This window comes from Gallinula chloropus (assembly GCF_964237585.1).
Source record: "Gallinula chloropus genome assembly, chromosome: 6".
NCBI classification, from domain to species: Eukaryota; Metazoa; Chordata; class Aves; order Gruiformes; family Rallidae; genus Gallinula; species Gallinula chloropus.
This window is the reverse complement of record NC_140091.1, coordinates 7,012,993-7,036,006: the sequence shown is the minus strand read 5'-3', so window position 1 is coordinate 7,036,006 and position 23,014 is coordinate 7,012,993. Positions and strand designations below refer to the sequence as shown.

General features: G+C 40.8%; 1 protein-coding gene across 1 annotated transcript in view; it reads right to left on the bottom strand.

Annotated features, from left to right (window-relative positions):
* Window positions 1-559: 559 nt before the first annotated feature.
* Window positions 560-23,014, bottom strand: part of TTC39A (tetratricopeptide repeat domain 39A) — a gene marked incomplete at both ends in the record, with an annotated part of 45,541 nt that continues 23,086 nt past the window's right edge. Inside the window, 12 exons of the mRNA XM_084265816.1 lie at window positions 560-680; window positions 3,691-3,807; window positions 4,516-4,630; window positions 7,000-7,111; window positions 9,369-9,489; window positions 10,457-10,548; window positions 12,655-12,816; window positions 13,542-13,601; window positions 13,720-13,787; window positions 14,394-14,502; window positions 20,848-20,913; window positions 22,015-22,114. Coding sequence (XP_084121942.1) covers window positions 560-680; window positions 3,691-3,807; window positions 4,516-4,630; window positions 7,000-7,111; window positions 9,369-9,489; window positions 10,457-10,548; window positions 12,655-12,816; window positions 13,542-13,601; window positions 13,720-13,787; window positions 14,394-14,502; window positions 20,848-20,913; window positions 22,015-22,114 — 1,243 coding nt within the window. The remainder of the gene's footprint in view (window positions 681-3,690; window positions 3,808-4,515; window positions 4,631-6,999; window positions 7,112-9,368; window positions 9,490-10,456; window positions 10,549-12,654; window positions 12,817-13,541; window positions 13,602-13,719; window positions 13,788-14,393; window positions 14,503-20,847; window positions 20,914-22,014; window positions 22,115-23,014) is intronic.

Here is a 23,014-nt window from a genome sequence, read left to right as displayed (position 1 = left end):
AGTAGAAGCTGGTAAAAGAGCAGCTTTCTATGCTCAACTGGAAACGCCCAGGATTCAGAGCTCCTCTCTGCTGTTTCTTGTGCAGTGAGATTTTCTCACACCATTTCAGCTAAGCAGGTACTTGGGAAAAAGCGATGCTTCCTTCTCAGCTGCCAGCAGTACGAATTCAGACAAATGTTTATAGCCAACTGAGAGCAAATCCAGGAAGAACCTGTAAAGTTTTGTTTGGCTTTTTTCAGTTGTTCCCCTTAATGCTGCAGCTTGCTTAGTAAATGTTGCAAATGCAAGAAAAGAAAAGGCACACAATGATTGAAAAATGAATTACACAGATGTAAGTATTCAAAATCCACTGTTGGAAAACCAAGATTTTTCAGGGTTATGGTTGGTTTGGGAGGTTTTTTGCCTTGTTATTACATAATATTAATGGTTTAAGCATCACCTTTAAAATTTCAAATTATTTGGTTTCTCACTGACTTGAAAGAGAAGGAAAAATAATCCAAAGTGTCAGTAATGTTCTGCACCAAAGTTTGTTGCAAACAGGACATCAAAGAAGAAGAAGTTACGACACTGCTGAGGCTCCAGAGTGCATTCCATTTTCTGGGGCGGATTTGGCTTGGTGCAGGGCAGCTTGAATTCTGAAATGTGTTCTTGTTTCCATGGAGTAATTCTTGTAATTTTGTCTAAAACAAAAGAAGATCCACTCTGATGAATATATATTTTTAAAACATTTTCAAGTTATCTTTATATTATTGTTCTAAGCAAAACAACCATAGACAGCAGAAAAGCCTTTCTTCACAAGCTCCTTTGTTGCCTACTCTAAAATACAAGGCATGTGTTCCTAGCCAAACAATGCAGCTCTTTGTTCTTTATTTGTAGTTCAACTGTCTGGCAATTAGCAGAAAAATATAGCTTAATAAGTAATTGAATCTGTTCCACTCAATCAAAATATCGAGCTCACGTTAAATATCTATAACATCCACTTAGCTGACATTCAGAAATGAGATCCAACCCCCCTAAGTATAACTGATAACTTTGAACATAAATGTTTTCAGCTGTTTTTTTCCCTCCCTTCATTTTGATACGATGGACTCATCTTGATTCATCGGACACATTTCAAGGAAGCAGAGAAAAGACAAGGAGAAAAGGAGAGAAGCTGTCCTGAAGGAGAAGAGGGACACAGCCTGTCTGCACCCTGTGGTTGCCAGTGACGTGGACTCTGTGTAGGAGCTAAGACCAGACAATTTGCTGCCCTAGAAGCTTGGAAAGAGAAAGCAGGCACACACAGGACTCAGGATCAGCTTTTGAGGAGCAGTTCACAAGCTCAGGGAAAAGACTGGCAGGACTTCCCCACAAATATCTAGCTGCTGACTCAGTGGCGTCATCTGCCTGGAGTCGCCAGCAGCTATGTCATGCTCTGAAGAGTTACAGAAACCTTACAAGAATTTGTATTTTCATGGAAAAGCTCACATTTAAAAAAAAAAAAAAAAAAAAGAGGTTTTACCACAGGACCACACAGAAAGTGTAGATCCCACTTGATAGGAATTCACATGTTAGCTCCTGCAGGATGGATACAGAATCCAGGTACCAACAAGGATTATACCACTGCTGATTTTCTAAGACATTTGTCATCTTTACAGAAATATAACATTAAATATTAAACTGTACACCCTAAAAACACTTCAGTTCAAACTTTGTAATTCAAATCAAGCCTGGAAGCGTGGTATCTGTCACTATGGTGGTGGCAGCCTCTTTGTTAAAACAAGGAATTCCACACCCCTCCTAAACCAGCTTATGATTTCATGTACACAACGCCCAGGGGGCTGCATGAGAAAAGGAGGTGCTGGGCTGTGCTGTACACTGAGCCGAATTTGGAGGTTTTCCTTTCATTTAAGTAGATTTTTGACATGCAGACACTGTACTTCTCATTAGTAGGCTGATACTCTTGTAGCTTACAGTAACTCAAACAGAAACATTTCCATGCGTGACCAAGCCCAAACTGTTTATCATCTCATTCCACCCTCTCCCAGAGTGGAAACATTCAAGCCAGCAGCAGTATGTGGATTTAGGTCAAGCAAATCAAGCGTCATGCCCAAGCCTGCACCCCTGCCAACTGCAAACCTAATTCTGTGGTGCTGAATCCCACCACGGACGCCGCGTTCTCCCTCTAGTGACTGCGGAGAAGCTCAGCACGTTTGGCTGAAAGCTCAGGAACCCTGAGCACTTAAACGCAGTGGTACAGCTACAGGTCGAAACGTGAGGGTTGCACTGCCTGAAACACCCTGGGAGGGTGGGAGCTGTGGTTTGGGTGGGGGTTTTTTTTGTTGCAGGGGTTTTTTTTTGTTTGGTTTAGCTTTTTTTACAGGTCCCATGAGTTCTTTGAGCATGGCAAGTCTGAGTAGTAGCTTTCCCTACACTGGGTAACAGCAAATTGTGGAGTTTTTATGTGCTGGTGCTCTTCTTTAAAGCAGACATCTTCCCTTGAAGGGGCACAGAGCCATCAGGGGAAAGGTGCAACGGCCGAGCAGCAAGCGATAGGAGTACCAGATGGAATGAGCAGCTCTGAATCATTAATTTCTAGATCTCTTAAGAGAGATTTGAACAAAGGAAATGAGGACAGGAGCAGAGCATGCTTTGAGGAATGCAAAACCAACTGAAAACACTTTCCATTGCGTTTTGCTAATGCAATTTTTGGTCTTAATATCTTCCATGAGGCTACAGAGAACCCAGCTCACAAGCACAGCAGATTAAGAATTGCAGTATTTTAATATCTGTGCTGACAGGCTTTTGGCATGATTTTTGGGAGGCTGATTCACCACTCTGTCTTGCACAGTGAACTAACTTGGACAAAGACTCAACACACAAACTCCATCTGACCTCTCTGAAACTTGGACAGACATCAGTTTTGTAGCTGCTAACACCTGCAGCAGTGGCTGCCGTGACTCTCTGCACTTGGGAAGATGCAGACATCTGGGCTCGTTCAGGATCCAGGCAGAGGGAGAGGTGAACTACCCTGCTGCAGGATGCTTGAAGGTGGTGAGGGCTGTTTGGGTTGGATTCCCCTTCATCCCACCCCATCCCAAGAAACTCTGGCTCAGGAGAGAAGGGCTTGGACAGAGGCAAAACATGTATTTTGTTAATTTTATAATAAAGAACATGCATGGCCAAATCCAACTATTCCTGATAAAAACACTTTGCTAGAAAAATCTATCAGACAAACCAGTAAAAGCAGGTGTTTCAGTGCCTTTCAGAGGCAGATGAAACAATCCAAAGATGGTAAATGAACCTGAAGCAGTATCAAGAAAAGGAAACAGCACTGCTAGCCATCACTTTGAGTAATGCTATTGTAGCCATAACACAGAGCCTTGATTTAATTTAAGACATCTTTTATGAATAAGTAAATAGACTACAAAGATTATTACGTTTTGTTACACATGGATTATTTCTTAGGGAAGCCTTTGACATGAATATCACATCCTTAAAAACTACTTTTATCAGAAGGGAGGGATAAGTCACAGACTGAATCATTAAGTTCACCATTAGAAAGGTCCAAACCAAAACCAGTGCATCCATGCTTCCATTAAGAAAACAAAATGAGTTTCCATTATATTAATGACATTTTTCTGTTTCCCACTAACCAGTAAATACCATACCGACCCACCAGACATCAGCACAAGCTTTTGATTTGCTTACTTTGCTCTTTCCAGTAGTTTTATTGCTTCTTCTCTTCTCTCTTGCTCCAGATAGAGTATTGCCAGCTCCAGCAAGGCGTTTGGAATTAGATAATGGTCATATTTTATCTTCTTCTCACTGCATTGGGAAAAAAAAAATAGCCTCAAGATCTTGAAATGATATATTGTTTCCTTCATTTAAGAGTTTCAGACACAAATAAATAGGAGATTAGCTAAGATCAGAGGAGCAATCAATCTCTATTACATCACTTGTCATGTTCTCCAGCCAAAGCTACCTTCCAGGTTATTAACTGTGCATTTTGCATAACCACCCTGTACAGTACATTATTTCTCAGGATTACAAAATATTGCCTTTATTTTCAGGAAAGTATTAGAAAAGATGACAAAATTATGAGCTCTATACATGGGAACTGACAAAAAGAGATGCCATTCCCTGCATGATGCAGAGAAGCTCCAAGTATAATTGTGCTACCATCTGTCTCTGCAGACGGCATTTGGCTTTTTGGGTACAGCTTCTTCATGACTTGTAAGAGGAAGGGGAGGGGGGAAGAGAAGTGGTATCACAAAATTTTCATGCATGTGTCGTTCCCAAAAGAGGAGAAAATATCTCAGTCAAGTGAAAATTTGCAATTCTTCTTCCATACATGGCTGACAATACTAGGGATTAAAATGACAATTCCTTGATACCAAAGCAACTGAAATAATTACTGAAGACACTGCAGTCCTCTCCCTTCTATTCATATCACAGTTGCATCTCCTCTTACTTGAAATGGATAGTTTCTGAGAAATCCAAAAGCTCTCCTATATACCAGCTATGAAAACTTACTTTAAATAGATGTAATTAAAATGGTCTTCTGCTTCTGAGATCTTGCCCAAATGCTTGAGGCATAAACCCTTTAACAGTTTTATCACGCACCGGTCATCTGCTAGTAATTCTGTAGCTGCAAGATGAAGTAAACAGCACGTTACAGAAGGCTCTAGAGCACCAGAGGCTCTCACACAGGTAGGTGAAGAACAATCCATTTACACAGCACAGAAGGGACCAACTGGTTGATTTAGTTCAGTGGATGCAGAGGCAAATATGCATCAACCTTTGCATTAATCAATCAAACTTTGCCTAAGAAGTGGGCTGTTCTTTCCCTCCTCACTCCCAATGAAAGGCTATTCCACAATCTTACCTAAAAACTAAAAGTGTTCACTTTGGAACTACTGACACATGTCCTATGAAATAGTCGAACTTCTGGACCACTCTTTGGACCATGCAGTTGGAGGCCTGGCCCCTACAATGGAGTCTCTTACATTGCTGAGTCCCACAGAGGCCCCTACATACCTATGTCACCAAAACAAATCCCAGAGAAGATGCACAGAGACTACAGAATCATAGATTGGGTTGGAAGGGACCTCTAAAGGCCATCTAGCCCACCCCCTTGCAGGGACGTCTTCACAAGATCAGGCTGCTCAGAGTGCCATCAAGCCTGACCTTGAGTATCTTCAGGGACAGGGCCTCAAATACATCTCTGGGCAACCAGTTCCAGTGATCCACCATGCTCATATTGAAGAATTTTTTCCTAATACCAATCCAAATCTCCCCTTTCCTAGTTTAAAACCATCACCCCTTGTCCTGCTGCTCCATGCCCTTGGGAACAGTTCTTCCTCAGTTCCTTATAGGCACCTTTCAGGTACTGGATGGCTGCTATAAGGTCTCCCAGGAGCCTTCTCTTCTCCAAGCTGAACAAGCCCAACTCTCTCAGCCTATCCTCATAGGAGGGGTGACTATGCAGCAAACTAACTTGGAAGGAATAGGGAAGAGGACAAAAGCTAGCACACAAAGTGTGTGCACAGTGAGACGCCTCAGGGCCACTGAAGAGATATTTCATGAGATTAAATAAAGATCAGTTGTCTCTTCTGAACATCTGCCCTAACAACGTGTTCACATGCATGTACTTCCTTATATCCTCCAAGCTGCCCTGAACTGGGGAAGCAAATGCAATTATGCGTATCAGCTTTGTGTTTTTATACATTATTTCCACTAACAGTCTTCCTTTTACATCTTCTCTGTTGGAAACACATCCTCAGATTCCTAACTGCATACTGTCAGACCCTTGCATCATGAGCCCAACAGCAATACAGAGAAAGTCTTCACAACCCAATAGTTTAGCCCCAAACGCTGTCAGGAGACCTCAAGAAAAGTGTGATGCCTGGCAACAGCAAGTCACTATTTGGAATGGTTAAGTCTTTAAATCATTGACATGTTCAAAATACATCCCACTTTTTGGTTACATGTCCTTGTAGTGTTTTATAAACATGAATCAGATCCCTGCAGAAAGCCAGCCTTATCCACAATTTACCAACTAGGGGAAAAAAGAGAGAGCAGAGAAATAATTCAGTCACTCAAAATAACATAGCAAAACAGGCAACAAAGGGAGTGAAAGGGTCAGATGCCTTCTTCCAAGAGGTCACCCTCACCAAAAATATTTTTCACATTTAATTAAAAGGAGATAGCCTTAGCCACTCTTTCAGGCAAGCCTTTCAAATCTTGCATAACACAATGTGCATGGGAAGCCCAAGGTCCTAGAAAAGACTGCAATGCAGTGATTTAGTCCACATTCCTTTGCCAAAAGGGGCTTGATCCTTTTGCAAGAAGGTAGTATATAATAGTAAGATAAAATACTTAGTAATGGAAAACTTTGTGCAAAAAGCTGTGCAGACTGATTGCACTCCCACAGGAGTTGGGAAAGACTGGCAAGAAATAAACATCAGTTGAACTTTCTCATGGCTGGCTAATTAACAGACAGAAGATGTGGCAGCAGGGCCTGTTATAGTTCAATACTGTCCCCTATCTTATGCTCGTTCATAGCACTGAGGAAGCCTGTCCCTGGTGTCCCAGCTTTCTGCAGCATACTGCTGACACACAGATACCACTCAGCCCAAGGTCACTTCATAAATTGGCAGCACTTTTAAAACAGATGAGAGAGACGAAGAAGTATCTGAGGATAATAAAGCTTTGTGATCCAGGTAATCAAGTCAATAGATATACTGGTTTTGATCTAGCAAAATAAATAGTTCTTTAATACATTACATAAACTATTCCTAACCCACATCCATGGCTGGAAAATCACTTGCTACTACTGTAAGTTATTGCTATATTAAAAAGGTAAATTATTCCTATCTGGGTAAACAGTTCATGGCTTCATTATCTGTGTTCCTCCTATGATCAGATTAACTTCACTAACGAGTCCCTCTCTATTCACAGATAATATCTTTAACTATTGCACTGTAAAATACCTGCTGAAACAATATCACTGATTACCTGAACTTCTTGCCAATGCTTCTTCTGCTTCAATTAACGTCTCTAACATGCCTTCTGTTAAGTTGGGACACTTTCCAATTACAGCATAGCCATTCCAGATATACATCATTTCCTAGGGTCAGGGAGAAATGACAGCATCATTAATTACAGTGCAGGGTAAATGCAGTTATCAAATAGTTTATTTTATCAATGCAATCACCAAATACTTTAATTTACCTATGTATCATGAAGAAGTTACAGATTCCCTAAATAAAAAATCTCTTTGCCAAAACATATTTTCACTGCACCTGAAAACTTGTTACATTGGTTCTCAGAAAAAATTAGCCCTGGAAGACAACTAAAGAGCTATTTACTACACTGAATGCAAGGAGGACTGTTTGAACACAATGCAAATACAATCTCTCATACAAAAAACCAGACAGACTTAAAACATTCATGGCACATAGCTGCTGTCCCTTGATTGAGGTCTCCTCTTCCCTTTCAGTTCTATCCCAGCCAGGGAAACACTAATGACTATAAACAACAGCAGTGTATTGCTTCCACAGAAAAATACGAAATCTCAAGACAAGAAAACGAAATCCAAACTCTCTAAACCTTTAAGCCAAGCTTCAAACAAGCCAACAGAATTTTAGAGCCAAACTATAAACCCCTTAAATTCCTCAGGTTTGTTTTACGTTCCCACAGAAAGTAACTTTTCTCTTACTCAACTTTTCTTGGAATACTTTTCACTAAAAACTATTGGTTCTCTCAGAGTGTATCACCAGACCAAATGTGCCTGTTGTCACTAGCAATCACAAAGTTAAAGATGGAAATATTATATAAAACTTACCACTGACCCTTCATGACAAGTTCTTTATTTCTTTATAAGACCTATTCTGCATTTGAGAATGTGAAGATTTTCCATAAAGTTTCTGTACAGAATAACTGAGTTCAGGAACTATATAGTACAAAGAGTTCGAATGAAACAGTATGTTAAGCTCAGCCACTGCTGCTTTCACCATCTGATCTCTACGTGGAAAATGTCTGAACTTACTGTATATCTAGTGCAGGTTTGTTAACGTGGTTTTACACAGAGTTACTCAAAATACATTTATTCTGGGCTAAATCTCTGTGTTGAGACTCGCTCAAAGACTCACACCTCTCACCAAATGCCTTCACAGTGAAAAGTCCTAGAGATGAGATTCTGCACCCAGTCCCACATCCCCAGAGCGCCTTTAACTGATCAGCTGCGGCATCTGCTGCCTCAGAAATGCAACTGCAGCAGAAACAAAGGGCGCAGAGACAAAAGACACAGCGTCCGGCTGCTCCAAGGAGAGACAGGACAGCAGAAACATGTTCTGCTGCAGCAACCCCATTCGAAGGGCCCGGCCAAACCCCAGGTGGGCACCTTTCTTACTCTCCACAATCTCTGAAACCTGAAAGGCAAATCAAAGTAACCTAATTATTTCTCTCATTTCTGCCTTGTGCCTTAGTGGAAAGCAGCCCCTGGTGAATACCCACGCTGTGCTCACCCAACTGTGCTTTTCAAGAAGCCCCGTGCCGCATACCCAGCCGGGGGGCTGAGGAACGACTCCACACCGCTGTCTCCTTGTCTTGAAGAGTATTTACTAATATCCATCTGTTTCTCAAACACAGCAGCTCAAAGCACTGCAAGTGTTAACACCACTGCACTGGGCAAACCTCTGGAGTCAAAACCCTTTAATGTTCCTTCACGTGTTCTTTGCAGACAGACTTTGAGAGCCAGGCAACTGGGGGCCTTACGCAGCTCTTCTCATCTGGCCACAGGGAACTGGCCAGCATTGCATGCAACAAATAAAAAGCTCCCAAACCCTACCCAACCAACCAAAAATCAACAACATTTGGCTGTTTCATCCTGGTACCCATGAGTTACTCTGGTGAACACCAAACTGCAAACATTCAGGGGTGCATTAAGCAGATGCTTACATGCCATCCCCAATTCTTGCACCATTTCCTTGATTTTCTTCTTTTTTTCTCCCCTAACTTGATCTTTAAATTCTTCTTTTATTAGTCTCAGTAACAACACATGACAGAAGAGACCTAGGGCAAAGACCCTCAAAAGGGAATCAAAAGAAAGCTGTTTGGAGCATGTTAGTCTATAGCTGGAATAATAAGTTACACATGCAACACATTTACGTGTCACAAACAACTGGCTTGGTTCCCTGTGGCTGGTGCATGCCCCAGTTTTACAGCATTCCTCACATTCATTTGGCTTTGCTTTGGGAACATTCCAGTCTCCTGCAGAGGTTTTACCTTAGAAACATGGAAAGATACTATTCTAATTATCTTGGTGCTATATCCATAAGTTAAAGTAAATGGTAATAAGGAGGGGAAGGGTATTTCTAACTTACCAAAGGTGGAACAGGCAAAGGAATGGGGTTTGAAGAAAGGTATCGTCGCGCTTTCCGAATTGCAAACTTTTCTGTAGGCAGCGATTTCCCTGCAATTTTCAGTTTCAAACTAGGAACAATCCTGAAAGTTTAAAGGAAAATGTAAGGAATACTTCCTCTGTGAACCTCTGGGGAAAAAACATTCATACTTATGGGGGAAAAAACAAGCCAAAGAGAACTTTGAAAAGCTGTTACACACAGAGATATTGCTACCTCTGGGGAGGCTGAGCAATACATATTCACAAAAGCTATCTTTATGCAGGGCCTATCTATCTGCTTCCTCTCTCTAATCAAGCAGGAGGAAGAGGGACTCTTCCCCACCCAAAGAATAAATTAGATGATGCACATAATTTATCCATCTCTCTTCATAAATTAAGTGGTAAGCTAGCTTTTGTCAGTGTTCCTCCCATTCTCCCAAATACCACAAGTATTCATGTTGTAATGGATCCCAAAATTCAGGGAAATATACTTGTCATGATTACATAAGATGTGGAAAACCTGAGAAGGATCAATATATTGTAAGCACAGAAATGTGTGATATTTAGGTTTTCCAGAAAAATTGTAAACCCCAAAGTAATCAGTTTTCTTTGCCCCTGCTAGGCTTAGTAATTTTTGAGGTTAAGCTTCACAATCAGGTTAACTCATTGTGTTAACAATGCATATATTCACTTGCATATTTAACTATTTCATATTCCTTTCAGGATCAAAACCCAACAATCAAGTTGTTCCCATGTCTCCACTAAGGAGGCACACCTCTTGCAGCATAACCCACTGAAGGCTTTCACATCTTCCATGCCATTTTTATTAAGGGCAACAACTGAAAAAGATGTGAATACTACACACAACAGCAGCAGCAGCCACTACATGGCTGAGAGACCTAATATCCTATCCCTGAACTCAGAGTCCACTCTAGTCTAAGGGAATGTCTCATTCAGCAATTTTTTCCTCCATCCAATGCTATTAGCACAGTGAATAATTTTGCCTCCCTTCTTCCAACACTGTGACATGAAAAGATAGGAAACTTGTAACTGGGAGTTAGCAATTTTTACCTAAATAATTCAACTTCGCTGTCTCCAAAAGGACTGCAGTCATCTGGTCCAAACATACTGAGATAGGCAGCTTTCATGTAAATGTAAGTAGCCTGCAAATGCAATCAAAAATATCTATACAGAAAAATGAATTTACAGCAACACCATTATTGACCTAAAGCACAAAACAGCAACCAAGAGGAAGGAGTTGCTGCTTTTGCTCAGACTGACAGACATAATCTTACAGGATTTTAGGCAAGAGGTAAGTATTTTAAAAAGTATAGTATAGATTTATTTTTTTTTAATCATGTATGACTTTGCTTACTTTGTATCAGCTTATAGTTTATGTCCCAATTCCAAGAAGAAATGGGATGTTGGTGTGAAATGAATTTTTATTACTCTCTGGAATATTTGTTAGAAAACTTATTAAAAGGTCATACTCCAAGAGAAAAATACTACATAGTTTGTGTGTCCAATCACAACTTGTTAGTGTATGTCAAACATTAGGTTCTAGAAAACAGGTTCTGAAGGTTTTCATGATTCCAGGTTATGACAAGCATGGGTTTCATAGGGATTTATAAGCAATCATACGTTCAGCAACCAAGGAAAACAAAGCAACTCTTGCAACAGTAGAGAATAATGGTGAGTTCTTGAGTACTGCCTTAAACAGTCTATAGTAACCACAAGTTTCAGTTTTCTGGAATATTTTATGCTGTGATTAATTATTTACACAGGAATCTAACAGTGCATATGCATGTCCTTCTTTCATTTAGCTCATGTAGTTACTATCACAGAATCACTAGGTTGGAAAAGACCTTTGAGATCGACTACAACCATACCTGTCCTCTACTAAACCATACCCCTAAGCAGCTCACCTATCCATCTTTGAAATACATCCAGGTTTGGTGACTCAACCTGTTCCAATGCCCGACAAACCTTTCAGTGAAGAACTTTTTCCTAATGTCTAATCTGAACCTTCCCTGGCAGAGCCTGAGTCCATTCCCCCTCATCCCATCACCTGTTGCTTGAGCGAAGAGACCAACACCCACCTCTCTACAACCTCCTTTCAGGTAACTGTAGGTGTTGATAAGGTCTTCCCTCAGCCTCCTCTTCTCCAGACTAAACAACCCCAGTTCCCTCAGCTGCTCCTCATAACATTTGCTCTTCAGACCCTTCCCCAGCCTGGTTGCCCTTCTCTGGACACACTCTAGGACCCTGATGTCTTACTTGTAGTGAGGTGCCCGAATAGTTTGATACTATCACACTGCACTATAGATTACATGTACCTAGGAAGCATCTCCTCTGCTTCTCTAAGGCCCCTGCAATATAGTATAAAACTCTACTTACAGTTCAAAAGGACAGACTTTAATATTAATCCTACAGCATTTCAGGATTAAATCTTTGAACCAGGTAGTGCAGTCCTGGCTGTGGGAGTTCTCTGGAAGCTATTCAGACTAATGCACTGGGCGTGCTGTTGGAGTCCCTGGGGGCACAGTGGACATCTGTACTGCAGTTTTCTCCTGAGCTGAAGCACTGAGAGAGCTGCTCTCACCTGGCTGCTTGGATCTTGCGTCAGGTTTGGTGACACTTGGCCAATACATAAAATGTGTAGTAAATAAAGGACAGTGCTATCCTGCCTGCACGTGGTCTGGTCCCATTAAGAAATAACAAGCCTCCCACAACCACACCCCCACCCCGGCCAGATTTAATCCTTTCTGACAGACTTCCCTGGGGCTCAAGACGAAGGGAGGAAAGCTGCTACCAGGGCTCTGGATGGAAGAGATTCTCCCTTTCAGATGCACAGGGTAAGGCGCCTCTTCTAATTACATTTATTATCCTGGAGGCCCCATCATGGCTGGCCTCACTCGTCACCAAAGGAGCTTATATCCATAATGTAATGAAAGAAATGGCAACTTGCCCTATTAATTGCAATGTGTTGATGACATAACCACTCAATACACAGCAGAACATCTTTTACCAAGCTGTTCTTCATCTACAAGTCAGGCCCAAAAGATTTCTGTTTGCCCACAATCTGTTCAGATTTGAATGTTTGCAATTCACATTGTTCTACAAGAGCCACAGCAGACCAGGTTCTGTTTTACAACCTTCAACTTCAAAGCTACAAAAGCTTCAAAGCTACAAAAAAAAAGTCAACTCAATCTGACTGAAAGTTAACAGATACTACAGGGCTTTCCACCATCCTGTTCTGATTAACTTACCTTTGACCAAGTGTTTTCCTTGCTTAGCAGGTCTGCGTAGAAGAAAGCCATCTTCCACTGGCGCTTGTAGGTGAAGCACCACATGAGCTCCCAGTAACACATGTGATGAAACTGCTTCCAGTATTGCTGAGCCTCACAACACTCTTCATACCTGTTAACTGCCTGAACAGAGATTTCCAAAGGGTGACTTAATCTTGTGTGAATAAATGCACAAACACCAGTGCTGTAATAGACACTGGGGCTCCACAACTTGCCAGCACAGCTCCTGCAACTTCCAAATTATTAACAGCTCAGTATTCCCCAGAATCCCAACTGTCAGCTTTACAGAGATCCTGGGCTCCACAGTTATCCCAGTGTTAGCAAATTTACCCCTACCACAGAACTCCCTGTTCCTGGAAGTTTTATTAAGTCCTAGGCATAAGCAAAATTAATGGTTCTGTCTAGGGAAGTTGGGAAACAGATCAAAGGACAGATGCTCAGCTGACATTTAGTTTTGCAGCTCCAAGGATTTCAAGGGATCTACCACACCACATACCAGCTGATACTCTTGCCTCAGAGTATTTTGGACATGCATTCTTCACCTCCCTAATTGTTTCAGGTCTTCACTTGGAATGAAGGCAAAGCTTGCTTTGGGATAGGAAAGACAATGAGAAAGCTGTGCCATTAATACTGATGGTCTAGATTATCACCCGAAATTGAGAATGGCAGCAAAGCAACCTGGTCAAACGAGCTAGTCAAAATAGTTTTCAAAATTCCTATTTGTAATTCATAAACTACATATAGGCCAAAGCCACAGGAAGCAGTAGCTAAAAAGGAAACATTGTTCCTGGAAGAGTTTTTCTGAAGTTTGAAACTTACTTGCCCAAGAGCAAAAAAAAATTACTTACCGCATCAATATTACCCTTTAGTGTTTCTATCCTGCCTGCAAAAAACAGGAATATGGCTCCCTGTAACAAATAATAATAAAAATACAAGTACTCTATAAGTTTTCAAGCTGACCATAGAGTCTAGATTTGGCAAAAAACATTAAACAATCATACCAAACTAAATGTTTACTCGTTTTACCTTTGGATAGCGAGCCAAGTAAGGCTTAAGTAGTTTTTCTGCCTCCTCAACATTTCCTTTCCCTGTCCCTAGAATGCATAAAAATGCAAGTGATAAAAATAGTAAGAAAAGAAAAGAAAAAACCCCCAAACCACCCCACAAAACCCAGGAATGCAAAGTACTGATTAGTGTCCTGTCTCTGATAAGCAAGGCTTAAATACAGGTTGGTGTCACACTAAGCCAACGAGCAGGAAGACCTGAACATTGTCATGCTTACTGACTTGAAAACTTGCTTCTGCACAGCCCAAGACATTCTGTAGAATGCTTTAGCATGAGATAACAGGGGAGCATAGCTCAATGGGAAGCTACCACCTCCCAAAAAAGTCATGGGTGACTTATAAATACAAAGTAAGTATTCAGGAAGTCATCACAGCCATCATTTTAACCTCCAAAATAATGCACCTGATTACTTTGCTATCCCCACTGTCTCTTTTCCTACGTGTTAAGCAAACATCCACCTTGAAGACACTCTCTTCAGTCATGCTGATTACTGTAAAATCACCCACCAGTGAGTCATATTTAACCTGATCATGATCAAACAATGCACCAACAAATAGATGATGGAATCATCTTTTTCCCCCCTCTGTGTCCCACAAGAACTAAAAAAATCCAAGAGTTATTATAAACAATCTTACCTAACACAAAGGTCATGAAAGTATGATAGCAAAGCAACAGCATGGTACACAGCACCGACCTAAAGCTGTATGATGATGCTCCTTCTTGAAGCTGCAGCAGACCATGTTCCTGTGCAAACAGAGGTGTGTAGGACAAAGTATTGGTAACAAACCAAAGCTGTGGTTGCTAGCTTGTTAACTTCTGCAGTGTCACCTACAGATTGATTACTCACCAAATTCCTAAAATGCACTGACATATGTTGCTCACACAGCAATCAAAGCTAAAAACACACATATGACATTATCTATAAGGTTTTCATGGACTTACTGCTTAGCCTGGAAAACATCTGATGACAGATCAGCAATTTAGGATTTATTACACAGTTACCATAAGAGAATGTTAGACAACTTATCACCATCATCCAAAGTGCTGCTAAACAGCATTCCAGAAACAAAAAACCCAAGAGTTGTGAAATGCAATGCAAGGAACATGTACTGCCATTGTGCAGCATTTCTGTGCTTCCTGTTACCCCCTGCAGAAGCAAGTTCAGAATATCAAGGAAAAAATTTAATTTGCAACTAGCAGGGCAAAGGATAACAGTGAAAAAAGCTGCTTTTTTGGTAAGAACAAAATGAGCTTTGCAACCATGTCTGCCCACTCCCTTCAGTGGAAAAAATGATGAGAAGAGTAATATTTCTGTTCCCTTTGGGAAGAACTAAAGCAATCAAGGGTAATGCTGTACGCATATTCAATGAAAGCATGACGGATAATCAGGTTTAAGGATTCAAGCTCCTGTGGCAACAGCATTTATCAGCCCATTCTAGGTCTAGTTCCATGATATCAACAGCCAGAATATAGACAGTCAAACATATTACACGTGAGATCTGCCTACTAGTAAATACACACAGTAAGACACCCACCGTGTGCTGGGGAAGTTCTGTCCAAGAGTTACACGATGCCCTCGATGGAAAGTTACTGGAACGTGATGTATGTGACTATAAGGACATCCTTTCAAACCAGCTGCTCTATAAATAGGGTCCCTGAGGGATGGCTATCAGAGCCGCTGTGGAAGGGACTGGTGAGCGCACTCAGAGCATGATGGCAACACAGATTTTCAGCTTCTGTGTGCTCTTGCTGACAGGAGGTACCACACCAACTCACCTTTACCACTTATCTGTGTAAACCCCGCAGCCTGTAATTTTGTCATCCTAATTGCATTCTAATTTTCACTAATGTATATTTTCACTTAACTAGTGTAGTTAATTGTTGTCATACAAATACAGTTTTTTCGGTTGTTTGGGGTTTTTTGTTTGTTTTTGTTTTGTTCTGTTTTGTTTTTAAATCTTAATTTATTACAATAATTACTGTTATATGGAAACGTAGCGTTAACATACATATCTGCAGGTCAATTATAACTTTTAGCCTGGACAAAATAACAAGAATATTGACTTGCATGCTGCTTCAGAAGAAATTAAAAGATAGTGAATTCATTGCTGAAAATCGATGTCCTAATTGAAATCAAGCACTTGGTAAAATAAAAGCAACTTCATTTAAGTTTGATCAATCCAGGTACATAACAAAATATGACACATTCAGCTTCTTTAAACCGCAGAGATGAAAACCACAAATATTTGCATTTCAGAAAGGCAGCACTGCAAGGTGCAGAGTATACAAAACATTCAATGGAATGAATTTTAGCAGAAAGAAATTCCAAAGTGCAGTTTTTAATTGAAAAAAATCTTCAGGCTGCATATTTCATTGAGCCTTTACTGCCATCAGGACTAAGCCTTGTGGTGTTTGTTATCTTCCATGTAATATAAAAATACATATAAAATGGCTGCTGATCACATTTGTGAACAGCACTAAGAATGACAGAGAAAAAATATTAGTCACCTAAAATAATTTAATACTTTGTCTAGTTGATCTCATTTATGTATTTCAGTCCCAAAACTGAATTTTGATACAGCCAAACCCAAAGTGATCACCTGTATGGACAAGGACTGCAATGCACACTGTGGGACTGCATCCTGGGAAGTAGGAACTGCCAAGTAACTGCTAAGGACCTTGCCAGTGCTTCAGAAGAGGGCTGCTATCTGGCATAATTCAGCCTCAGATATTACACTGAGTAGTCACACAGGCATGGAAGCTCACCAAGCAGGTCAGTTCACTCTGTGGTATGTCCATAATCCTGTCTGGTCAACTACAGGTATTAAAGAATGCTTGCTTTACACTCTGCTACTTGAATACCACAAACTGCCTACATTAAAGTAACAATAATAAGCAGACACAGTCTGGAAAAAGGAATCTAGATGTAGTATTACAACACTTGCTCATAGAAAAGGCTACAACCAAGCTTCTTCTCAAAAAATCTCTTGCAAACTGTTTCTGTTATGATGAGATCCCCAGGAAAGGGGGATGAAGGGCAGTGTCCCTGGGAAACACCACAGCCAGCCAGACAGCCTGCTTAGGCTCCCTCTGTGGCCTGCAGATGCTGGGGAATTCCCCCAAAGAACAATTCGGCACAGAAGCCTAGGTCAGACACCATGAATCACCTTTTCAAGCACCTACTCTTCCTCCACAGGGCGCCTTTAGGGATTAGCCACAAACCTCATCTGCTAAGTGAGGTGTCATGAGTTACACCCATGTAATCCTCACCAGGGATCAGACTGAGCATTCAGTGCTAAAGCACAAGCAGCTACTGCCTAGCCTAGGAAGTAACTCTATAAACAAACTAGACTTAATGCTGCCAGTCACTAAGTCAGTATATTATATTTAATTGTTAGGACACACCTTCTAACCATAAATAACCCACAAATATCTCCCACACCTACGCTGTGGGTGATATGAGCAATGCCAGAACACCAGGAATGAGCTTCCAAACAAAGTCTATTAGAGGGCACGTTGCTAAAATATAAAACAGATGTCAAGGCAACAAGTGCTCCTAATTCTCCAAAATACTTAAATGACACTAACACATTCAGGTTTCATTTCCACACAAAATATAAGTTACTCTAAAGGGCATAAAGTATAATGCAGAGCAGGGAGGAATGACACTTCTTACAGACAAATGTGATCCAGTATGACAACCCTCACCTTTCTGTGCAAGCTGGTTGTAACATCCCACAATCTCTTAATTCCCATGACTGTCACTACATTATATTACATCAGTAGCTCATTGATTCAATCCTTGTTCCAAGCCACCCAATGCTCTGACATTCAGGACTCCCCCCATGAGCAGTGGGCATTCCCACAGTGAATGCAGGATGAACAAGGACAATGCTCAAAACCATTATCAGACAACACTAAGACTGCTTCACATTTATTCCAGCTGTCATTGACTAAAATCTACCTACTTTCCCAAAACAAAAGCTCTTGAATGACACTTTTAAATCATTCTCTTTTAATTAGGGATCTAGACAATGAAAGCAAAGCAAGGTCATTGTTTGTTTTCCATGACCCGATCACATTACTGCAGGCTTAGCAAGGAGGATGGATAATACTCACAGCTTTTATGAAGAACCGACTAATTAAACTGTTAGATGGGGCATCTGAATGTATCCCATGAAGTAAATTTAGATTTAACCTTCCTTTAAAACTTGCAGAAGACACCAAAATGCAAATCAAAAAGAAGCTTAGTGGGAAACTGGAATTCAATTTATTACAAATTGAGACATCAAAAATATCCTTCAGCTCAGCTGCTTTGGGAAAAAACTTCCTCCCACATGAAGAAGTATCATTTGAAAGAAATTGGTTCTATCTGGAAATTTTCCTGCCTTCCCCTGAAATCATGCTGTCATCTGACCCTCTGATAAACTGCATTTAACACATGGTTGGCTCATGTCAAATTTTTCTACAGTTTAGCAGTACAGTATTTGTAATCATCTATAAAATAAGAACAAGAAAAAATTATTAGCCTGAGACTTGGGGGGAGGGAGTCAGTAAGAAGGGTTCACTGCTTATTTGGGAGATATAAGACTACTCTGATCTCACACCATAAGTTAGTTATCATTGAACACAGTAAGTCCAGGTGGGACTCATACTCCACCTGCTGCCCAGGGAGTGAGGAAGGCAGGCCTGCCCAGCACAGCACACAGGGCTGTGTAATACATACTTCTGCCCACCAGAGATTTCTTGTGAAATTGGGCAAAACTGCATTGAACCTCAGTACCCAAAAGCAGGGCCTACACTATTAAACACAAGCCAGTCCCTCCTTTGACTAACGATAAGGGGAGAGGAACCAGTACAGTGAGAATGGCACAAATGGCACACCTTGGAGCGGAAGGGAACAAATGTGGCCTCAGGCTACTTTTATACTTTCTTGATCTTATCCTACCTACTATTTTGAGAGTCCAGACTGCTGTTAAGTTGATCATGTTGTTCACAGTGCCCACAAATGGCTTAGGAAGTAATCAAGCTTTGGGCACGTCCTCACTTACTAACAGACACGTCATGTCTGAGAGACAAGAAGCATCCCTAGGGGCAAATCTGCAGGCTGAGAGGCAGATAAGTGCTGTGGAAGATATCCCAGTGCAATTTTATATCTAGTTTTAATAAACACACGACCCACACCAAAAGCAAGCTGTCCTCCAGTGCACTGTAGCTCGCTCAGGTAAAGTGTAAACAGCTCAAGGCACCAACCATGGCTCTCTTGTCTTTTGCACAGGCTGATGCTCACCACAAGCATTTAATGGAAGAGACTGCAAGAACAAACACCAATGTATTAAAATTTTGGGGTTTTTCTGTATGGGGTGCAGCACATGACACACAAACTTGCCCTCTCCTCTATCACTATTTTTTTCACCTTCAACACTGTTGTCTGTACTGCAGGGGACAGCTTCCACTTTCAACTTCTGGAAGGACTGCAAATGCAAGTGCAATTTTGCTTTTGGCTTTAGGCATCTGGCTCACAAATGTTAAATGCAGAAAGACTTTTTTAGGATGTTGAGATATATGACCATCAATGACTTTGATCAACATGTTTAAAAGACTCCTTTTTCTATGGTGCAGAGAGCAGGTTTTTGTTTAAATTATGGTAATCTAGGTCATGCTTCAGTGAGTTATTAAAAAACTGGAACAGGAGCTGACTCATCAACACAAATATCAGCCCACTCATAGCCATACAAAAAATCCCAGGGCCAAAAGAAAACAACAGAAATTCAATTGAAGGGACAATTTTCATCTGCAGTAGTAAGATGAGTGTTCAGCGAAGTATATTCAGAACTCTAGTGGTGCATGAATTGCTCTGACATTTCTAGGTGAATATTTTGCTTTAAAGGCTCTTTATTTTCATAACTAACAGGTAGAACTATTCGATTTTTGCCTCTACTGCTTGTGAAATAGCTCTTGATCAGCTCCTGGAAATTTCCAAGTTGTAATCCACACTCTGCCAAAAGCTCCTGTTTTTTTAAGCAAGACATTTTATTCCCAGATCTAAGATCCTTCCGGTAAACTAATAAAATGGTGATGAGACTCATCCAGCTGTCACCTAAGGTCGCCGCTCTGATTAAGGACACATTTTTCTTCTTGAAGCTTGTTTTGTAAATAGGAAACATTACTTTTAACTTGTTTATACAGCTTTTGTTGTGTTTGCAGGACATCAAACATTTACCTTACCCAGCATTTGTGAAATAAATGTGATTAGTGGTTTCAGTTGAACTAGACTTTGTTTTCTTAATCCAGAAACCCAACTTTGAGGGAATGTCATGTACCTCATTTTGAGCAGAACAAGGTACCAAGGCCAAGATATTCCCATCAATTTAATACCCTACTTTGAAACAGTAAGTCCACAATAAACTATCACAGCACTTTCTGTCCATCTGCCCTGCAGAATAACTCTGGTTCATGCGAGTTTACTGGTGCTTCATTACTAAACTTCTGTTCTTAAACAATATGCAGAAGTAACACAGGCCAGCCTGATTACTCTCTAGGCAAAAAAGCACTTACTCTTTTAGGCAAAGAGAATTTAGGTGCTATGCTAAAGTTATCAGTTGCTGTTGAAGACACAGAGGAAAAAAAATCAGAAATAAAATTGAATTATTTTTCCCTGTTAGGTGTCATGCACAAACCTGTCAGAGACATTCAGACACTGTGACAGAAGCTATCAAGTAAACTAATACATTAAAGGCTAAGAATACACTTCTGGGTATGGATTTCTGAGCACAAGCATAAATCAAAAGACCAGTAACTAAAACCCCACATATGTTGACATCATTGTATTTGCCATCATCTTTATCATGTTTCACAACTGTACCCTCACTGCACAATGGTATCACAATCTTTGAGGTGTAATAGTTCAAATGAAAATATAAGGGAAAACTGAGCTGCATGAAAGCATCAGTGCCAGCAGCGTGCGTGTGATACCAACCGGAGGGTTTCAGAGGATTACAGCTCATGTGAGGGAGACAGAAAATCCTGTCTCCATTTTTTAATTTAAGAGTGAGGGGACTGCAGCAATGAGATATAGTTCATATTTACCTTGTTTCCAGAAAATCCCACAAACTCCAGTAATCTCAGAATCCGTGCAGGAAACATGGACAATGTCTGCAGAAAGAAATGCAACAGTTATGCAGTAACAGACTTTCTGCCTCTCAGCTACCAGCTGCCTCCTACTACTTTTCCAAACACAAGAAATAATCACTAAAATTACGAAACCCATCTTTTTATGTCTGAAAATCTCCTAGATAAATATATACACCTGCTATATTCTATATACAATTTAAACAGAAGTATCTGTTTAATACAGGGATCCGTGTCTCCAGGATTCCCTGCATAAAAACACATTTTCACAGCATATGCTTAGTAACTCCAGTACTTCTTGGATGTTTCAGAAGTACTGGGTGCATACCACACAGTATGCATTTGTTCTTTGTGCAATAACCCAACATTTGGGCATGTGCCAGACTCACACAAAATAATGCAAGCAAGGAGAAGCAGCCCATCACCTGAACAACCACCTCACCCCTCACTATCTCTGAGTCAGCACCTCCAGTGTACCAGGAACCCTCCCGTACCACCTGACCACTCACTTTCTGACCAGAACACAGCAGCAGCACTCCGGCCTCATTCATGCACCCTGCCCTACCAACTGCCTGGCTAACACCCAAGACCCTGGTTGCACTCCTTGGTTTACACAGTAAATGGAAGTCAGTAAGTATGGGCAACCACTGTTTCTGTGTAAGGCTTCTCCTGGTCTCCATCCCAGTGGGTCCTCTTCTCATCAGACTGTAACACCTTCCCCTTCAATTGCTTCCCAAGCATTGTTTACTTGCTAATGAACACCCCTACAAGAAGCTGGGCACAGGCACTCAGTGTTATTCTCAAAGAACATGCCCTTAGCCCATGCCAGATGAGATAATTTCTCAGTTAATACTTTCCCTGGAAGGATGAGCAAGCCTGCACACACTGAGCAGCACTGTCCATGTTGCAGGCAGCAGTCTCTTTATTTCTGAAGTACATTGCTATCCACTTCACCTAGACCAGAGACTGGGATCCTGCAAGTGTCAGAGTACATACCTAGTTTTATCTTTATGATTAATAACACTGATGTCAATGGAAAGTCTCAGGTATTTAAGTTAAGAACATTTTCAGGAGGTTGTAGGACCTCAAGCTCTTCAGTTCAAGAGAAGAGCTGTTGGTACATACCAGGTTAAATGCTCCAACACCAAGTTTTACACCTCCCTCAAAATGAAGATGGTTTTCCCCTTTGACATAATGTGGAGACTGTATGAGACTGTCCAACTCCCTGAAAACACACAAGATTGTGTTACCTTGTCAGCAAATAAAATGATTAATTACATTTGAGTAAGGAAGTAACTCAATTACCTTGAACTACATTGTAGTTCAAAAAGGTCAATTTGTCATTTCACACAGGTGAGCAACACCTACAACATTTTATTGCATTTGGCAATAAATCTCTGTCACATTACTGTAAATGCAGAAATATGGAGTTCTGGAGATAAATTCCCAAAAAACAGACATAGTCAATTAGTAACCACATTGCTCCCTGAAAATGTTTCAAGAATGGCTGTTAGGAGCATTTACTGCTGCTAAAAAGGATGATGGGGTGGTGCAAGAGAGCTAAATTCAAATTAGCAACTTCGATTTGAGTTTCACTAGTTCCTAGATTAGGTATTCGCTTATAGTGCATGTTCATTCAACAGGACATTTTGTTATATATAGGAAAAGAGAATTGTAAGAGACATTTTAAAACAGCCAGGTATATTAGAAATTACTTTTCTGTTTATTTTTCTAATTTTCACACATGTCAACTTGGTAGTGTCCCTTTATTTCCCTCTGTAATCCAGCTAGATCTGAACCCGTTTTGTCTCCACGCTTCCTATGCTGTGTGTTCTTCATACTACTGTTTTAGGTTATTTTGTTAATTACTAGAAGAATAAAAAGACTGGTTTAATGGCAGCCACACATTTGTGCTCAGGCTGCTGTGTTTCTATCTGTTGGTGGTGGCCAACAGAGAGAGGACTATTCATTGTAACTGCGGTTTTTACAAGGGACCTGCATTTAGAGTCGCCTTCAATCCACCCAAATATGGACACTCATTTCTCTCCCTTTCAGTCTACTTCTGGAGAACCTGGACTGGATGCTGTTTTGTGTCTGCTAGGTGTGTGACTTTTTGTGGCTGTTC